Source organism: Mandrillus leucophaeus, unplaced genomic scaffold, assembly GCF_000951045.1.
Source record: "Mandrillus leucophaeus isolate KB7577 unplaced genomic scaffold, Mleu.le_1.0 Scaffold137, whole genome shotgun sequence".
Taxonomy (NCBI): domain Eukaryota; kingdom Metazoa; phylum Chordata; class Mammalia; order Primates; family Cercopithecidae; genus Mandrillus; species Mandrillus leucophaeus.
The window spans coordinates 2514883-2521800 of NW_012101332.1; the positions used below are offsets into that span (position 1 = coordinate 2514883).

At 41.2% G+C, this 6918-nt stretch overlaps 1 protein-coding gene across 1 annotated transcript in view; it reads right to left on the reverse strand.

Annotated features, from left to right (window-relative positions):
* Positions 1-5262: 5262 nt before the first annotated feature.
* LGALS16 (lectin, galactoside-binding, soluble, 16) overlaps positions 5263-6918 on the reverse strand; it is a 20846-nt gene continuing 19190 nt past the window's right edge. The window contains exon 5 of the mRNA XM_011973390.1: positions 5263-5512. Coding sequence (XP_011828780.1) covers positions 5387-5512 — 126 coding nt within the window. The 3' untranslated portion in view covers positions 5263-5386. The remainder of the gene's footprint in view (positions 5513-6918) is intronic.

Genomic DNA, 6918 nt, shown 5'->3' on the forward strand with positions numbered 1-6918 from the left:
GCTCACTGCAAGCTCCACCTCCTGGGTTTATGCCATTCTCCTGCCTCAGCCTCCCGAGTAGCTGGGACTACAGGTGCCCGCCACCACGCCTGGCTAGTTTTTTGTACTTTTACTAGAGATGGGGTTTCACCGTATTAGCCAGGATGGTCTCGATCTCCTGACCTCGTGATCCGTCCGTCTCGGCCTCCTAAAGTGCTGGGATTACAGGCTTGAGCCACCGTGCCCGGCCAGAAGGAATATAATTTCATTTTGTTTCCTATATCAATAACCATTATTTTTCTTTTCTATTTATTGAAAAGCCCTTTCTTCCCTTGCTGATCTCCCATGTCACCTGCATCACATATCAAAGCTTAAATTTGTGGAGATTTGTTTAGGAGCTCTCTATTGTGTTTCACTGGTCAGTTTATCAGTGAAGACCACACTGTCTTAATTGATGTAGCTTTGTAAAACTTCTGATATTTGACAGGACATCTTTCGTCTTCTTCAATAATGTCTTTGATATTCTTGGCCCCTTCCCTTTTCCAGATATAAATATATATATATATATATATATATAGAGAGAGAGAGAGAGAGAGAGAGAGAGAGTGACAGGGTCTCACTTTGTTTCCCAGACTGGAGCGCAGTGGTACAATTGTAGCTCACTGCAAACTTGAACTCCTGGGCTCAAGAGCTCCTCCTGTCTCAGCCTCCCAAGTAACTAGGACTCTAAGGCATGCACCACCACATCCAGCTAATTTTTTAAAAAGTTATTATTTTTTTGTAACGATGGGGATCTTGCTATGCTGCCCAGGCTGGTCTCAAACTTTTGGCCTCGAGCAATCCTCCCACCTCAGGCTCCCAAAGTGCTGGAATTACAAGTGTGAGCTACCACATATGGCTCCATTTTCCATATTTTAAGACCGTATTTTAAAAGCTGCTCAAGCCTACTTTTTTCTCTTGGTGCTACTTGCAACTCCCTTACTTAGCCTTGGAAATACTATTAGTGAAGAAAATTTGAAGAGTTGAAAAATAAAATCTTCTTTCTTTTCTTCTAATTGCAAAAGAGCAGACACCCTCCTGAATCATAAAACTAGTTTTGATAAATTGGTGAACTGAGAGCATACACAGTATTATTAATTCTGTTCTAATTTCTGCTTCACTGTGGAGTCTCTTTGCATAGTCTTAAAAGATTATTGCTATGAAATATTCTTATACATTTAACCCATAACCTCTACAATTCTGCGGTTATAATTGGTTGTCTTACCTAATAATCTGTTGCTTTGCTTCATAATATTTAAATTGGCATCTCTATTTTCCAAAAGGCATAAATACTAGTATAGATTTTTTAGTTAAGCCAGAAGAAAGTTCACTTTATTTACTAACATAACTTATACATAAAGGTTTAATACATCTCCCTGCTTCTTTTCTTTTGCATCATGACACCACCACTGAAAATAATATTTCTATAGCAGTTGGGGGTAAATAGACAGTGGCTTTTGTGGCCAGAGGTGAATGGCCCAGGGTCTCCAGCACTCCAGGTCCCACTGAGCCTGCCCCACAGCTGAGGGCATCGGTATTTCCACACACCTATAGTGCATGGTGCCCCAGAATAGAGATTGGATGCTCTCCTTTATTCAAATGGGAAGTTGAGAGTATTGCCATTGTAATTAAATTAATACATACATATTTATACACTGTTAAAATCTGGTTGGATTTGTGTCCCTTCACAAAACAAATCGCTTAAATGAAACCACAGAGTTAACATAATTAAGTACATCTGCTTCTGTGAGATGCTGCTCTTTTAAATTGAATTAGAATCTAATTTGAAATGTCAATAAAAAGTTCAAATATTCAACTCAATTATATTTAGATTTCTTTTTGTTTTATTTTGAGATGGAGTTTAGCTCTTGTCACCCAGGCTGGAGTGCAATGGCATGATCTCAGCTCACTGCAAGCACCTTCTTTTGGGTTCAAGCGATTCTCCTGCTTCAACCTCCCGAGTAGCTGGGATTACAGACACGTGCCACCACGCCCAGCTAATTTTTGTATTTTTAGTAGAGATGGAGTTTCACCATGTTGGCCAGGCTGGTCTCAAATTCCTGACCTCAGGTGATCCACCCACCTCAGCCTCCCACAGTGCTGGGATTACAGGCGTGAGCCACCACGCCTGGCCTTTTTAGATTATTTTACTTTATTTTAATTACTTATTTTTATGAATTTATTGTTATAAAAATGCTAGTTTTTTAAAAAAATCAATCAATATAACGAAGAACAAAGAAGATGATCAACAAGCATTCCCACCTCCACGATCTGGAAATAACTGTCATCAATCCAAAAGCTGACGCATGGTGGATCCCTTCACACCAGTTCACAGTACAAAGTAACCCCTTGCTTATAGAAAACATTATTATCATTATTATTTTTGAGACAGAATTTGACTCTTGTAGCTCAGGCTGGAGTGCAATGGTGCAATCTTGGCTCACTGCAACCTCTGCCTCCCAGGTTCAAAGGATTCTCCTACCTCAGCCTCCCAAGCAGCTGATATTACAGGCACGCACCACCATGGCCGGCTAATTTTTTGTATTTTTAGTAGAGATGGGGTTTCACCATGTTGGCTAGGCTGGTCTTGAACTCCTGACCTCAGGTGGTCCACTCGCCTCAAGCTCCCAAACTGCTGGGATTACAGGCGTGAGCCACCGCACCCGGAATAGAAAATATTATTAAGTAGCAAACAGTAGCAGTATGCTTGGGGGTTTTAGGATTGATTATTTTCAAATCTCTAGAAAAGCTGTAATTCCAGGGCAGAGTCTCATCTGTTAATGGGGAACTGGTCTAAGGTTCCTTCCAGCTCTCAGATTAATGGTTTCCCAGGTTGATCTGCTCCCTGCCACCCACCCATCCTTGGTTTTGTTTGTTTGTTTGTTTGTTTTTACAGAGACAAGGAAGGTCTCACTATATTGCCCAGGCTGGTCTTGAACTCCTGGCCTCAAGTGATCCTCCTGCCTTGGCCTCCCAAAGTGCTGGAGTTACAGATGTGAGCCATTGTGCTCAGCTCATCCTTGGCTGTTCAAGTGTGGAGGTAAATAGATGCCAAGGTTACCTCCAGGTCAGAAGTGGCAGATGCCCCAGGGCAGAATCATAAACCTAACCAGGCCTCCCGCTGCACGAAGACCTTATTTTCTGAAGCTTAAACCTGGACAGAGGTCTGACCGGTGGCACTGTGTTCTTGAATATCAGGTCAAAATTTAAAACTGGGACTATCCAGAAGAACCTGGTAGCTGCAGGTGCAGTCTGCAGTCTAATGGTCAGCTACGAAAACAGGCTACTTGTACTTTCTCTTTTTCATGGAGTCTTTGATGTAAAAATTGGTAACACTTTCTTGCTTCTGGTGTGCTTCCCTTTCTTATTCATTTTCCATAAGTAGCTTCCTCCATCCCACCTCCCAACAGGCACAGTCAATTCAAGACATTTTAACCATGAAAATGAGTCTCCATAACACAAGTTTAGAGGACAGGCACGGTGACTGACGCCAGTAATCCCAGCACTTCGGGAGGCTGAGGCAGGCAGATCACCTGAGGTCAGGAGTTCAAGACTAGCCTGACCAACATGGTGAAACCCCATCTCTACTAAAAATACAAAATTAGCCAGGCATAGCAAAAGGGCTGTCATTCTGCCATCTTGGTAGGAACTCCAAGAAGCTGAGAATGGAGGCTGAGGGTAAGTGCTACAGAGAAACATTCCCAGAGAAAATGAAAATAGGTGTCTGGTTGGTTTCACCAATGATATGGATTAGGGACTGCTGTCTATTTTATTTTGCCCCTCTAAAATAGGTGTATTCATTGCCTTTTTCTTGTCTCTTTCAGTCTTCTTTGCTTGATTTGTATAAAGCAGATAATGTGTTCCTTTGATGCACAGGTTGAGAGAGATTGCATGTGATAAGTTGTAGTCACATCACAGACACCATATTCTGATTAGATAAGACACTGCACTTTACTCTGAGCCTGTTCCTATAATTGTATGCCTTCAGAGATTCCTTACAGGGTGTGTTTTTGGTATATGGGAAGTAGTTCTGAGGGGAACTAGTTGCCAAGGATGGCCCCTCATGACTACAGTCACAATAACTACAGCTTGTGGAGTCCTCTCCTTTTGATTAGGGCTGTCTGTGTGACTCACCTTGATCAATGTAAAGTCATAGAAGTGACACTGTCTGCCATTCAAAGGTAGGTCTGTGATGCTGTGCATCTTCTCCATGAGCCTTTTGGAAGACTTTCTTTGGTGAAAGCCAATCACCATTCATTAAGTCTAAGAACTGTGAGAGTCTATTTGAGGAAATTAAAGGCATGAATGGGAAGGTGAGGTAATGAAGGAAATAATCAGCCAGTTTCCAGGTGTTCACTCAGCCCTAGTGTTGAATTGGGCATGAGTAAAGCATCCCTTGAAATCCCAGCCTAAAAGATCCCTCAGAAAATGTGACTCCCATCACATGATCTACCACTCACATGAGTTCAGTAAACCTGTAAAGCTGGGAGAGATCAAAATAAATGATTGCTTTTAACCAATATGTGTTGGGCGGTTTTCTATGCTGCAATTTATCACAGGAATAGCAGCAAAGCAGAGTCTGCTCACTGTGTCCATGTACATGAATTGTGTCTATTCCAATAATAATCTTCGTGTTCTCTGATCTAAAACCATGACCATTTATTTCCAAAGAGAAATCCCTGGATTCTCCCCACATAAAATGAAAAACTTTTCAAATATTTGCAAATAAGAATAATTGGAATTATTTAAGGGGAATCACTGGGCTCCCGTGATTCTCTATTACTTGGATTGAAAACTTTACATGCAAAACTTGTCATCGTTTTCTTCACTTCTTTCACAGCAGCCCGCACAAAGCCAGGCATAGTGTTCATACACAATAAGCATCCTGAGAACAATGGAAAAATTAAGAAATTCCACATCATTTTCCTCAAGTTATAGGTTTTCCCCAAAGCTACTAGGTACACCTGCATGGCTGTAAACAGCTGTCTAACATTTAAGTGCCGTGAGTCATCTGAGATTGGGTAAGTATTTTGGTTCAGACTGTCTGACGTCAACTACGTACTATAGAAGGATGCTGTTTCTAATGTCTTATCAGACATTCCAGGGACCTTGTCACTCACTCCCTTTGTCACAGCAAGGTTTATCCCCTTTGATTTCCTGATGCCTCCCATAGAATGCCCTGGCCCCTTTTGGGGATGATCACATCCTCTTTCCCCCTCTTAAAGCAAGAACCAAATCATGTGTGGTTTTGTGCTGTTTTAATGACCAAGTGTAGGGGAAAGGGTTGAGGAGGGATAATTCTGTTAGCAGGCTCCAGGAATCCCATGGTCAGGTAGAAAGAGGGTTTCCTCAACAATGAGGAGTGTACTCATCTCCATCCATTGCTGACAAGCACTGAGTCCAGGGAGACATCTCTGCATACTTGAATCATCTTCACATATGATGGTGGGATTCGATGGACAAAGGCGTAAATGTATTCACCATTTACCTTTACCTTTAAGAGGAAAAGTGCATCAGAAAGACAAGTTTTCAGCCTCCTCTCTACTCTGCCCTAGTACCAATAACATTCTCCAAGAAAACTCCTAGTTATACAAGTGAATGTTGTAGATACACTTCTGTTTACAGATGATGTTTTGTACCTATTTGAGACAGTTGCTGACTTTATTTCTAGTTTCCTCTCATTCCTCTTGTGACGTTCTACACTCTGTGTCACACACTACCTGTTACTCAGCCTCCCTTTTAAACTGGATGACCCCATTACCAGGGACTGTGTTTCAGGAACCTGAGACCCTGCATCTCACACAGGACCTGCCACAGGGTTAGTGCTAGACCATGTTCATTGAAATGCATACTTTTCAGTTCCACGAACTGTGACTGCCTTTCATTATTGATGGCACAGTTCCTCTTTGGAGTAGCCTACATTTGAGGTGTTAGTGGCACAGAATGAAGCCCAGTGTTCTTAGAGAGTTAAAGGAAGACAGGTCTCGTATAACATAAGATATTATCTTCAACAACTTCTAAGCATAGTAAAAGATCCTTCTTTTCTGAATGAGATGGGAATCTTTTGGCCTACTCATTAGAGAAAGCAAGAGAGTATGGATATATTCCTTATATTGAGACTATAGAGAAAGTCGCCTTATTAGTATTAGTTTTTCAAATTTAACATGCACATATTTTTCAACCAATTTTTTCATTTTTTTGTAATTATGTCCCAATATAAGTATTGGGAGGTTGGTAATGACAAAAGGATTTATTTGAAAGCCTGATACAGCATCATTTGTGAGAGCAAAATACTGGGAACAACTTCAATGCCCACCTGAACAATTGAAGCAGCACCATGGATTGAGAATATCTTCAAGATATATTCTTTGGTAAAAAACCAACTTAGTTCCTAAAGTGTAATGTGTAGAGCAACTTATACCAGGATTTGCTTAAACACAAATGAAATAATAGACATATCTATATGCTTCCATAGGCAAAGATTTCCTCTGAAGGGGTTGGCTCGGTGGCATATGCCTGTAATCCCACTATATTGGGAGGCTGAGTTGGGTTGATAACTTGAGACTGGGAGTTCAAAACCAGCCTGGCCAACATGGTGAAACCCTGTCTCTGCCAAAAATAAAAAAAATTAGCCAGATGTGGTGGCATGCACCTGTAATCCCAGGTACTTGGGAGGCTAAGGCAAGAGACTCACTTGAATCCGGGAGGTGGAAGTTGCAGTGAGCTGAGATCATGTCACTGCCCTCCAACCTGGATGACAAAGTGAGTCTCTGTCTCAAAAAAAAAAAAAAAAAAAAAAAAAAAAAGCATGTTATATGGAATATTAAACTAATGCATAAACAAGTGTCATGTCATGTACACTCATCAAATGCTTACAATGTGCCAAGCATTAAGCAAAAC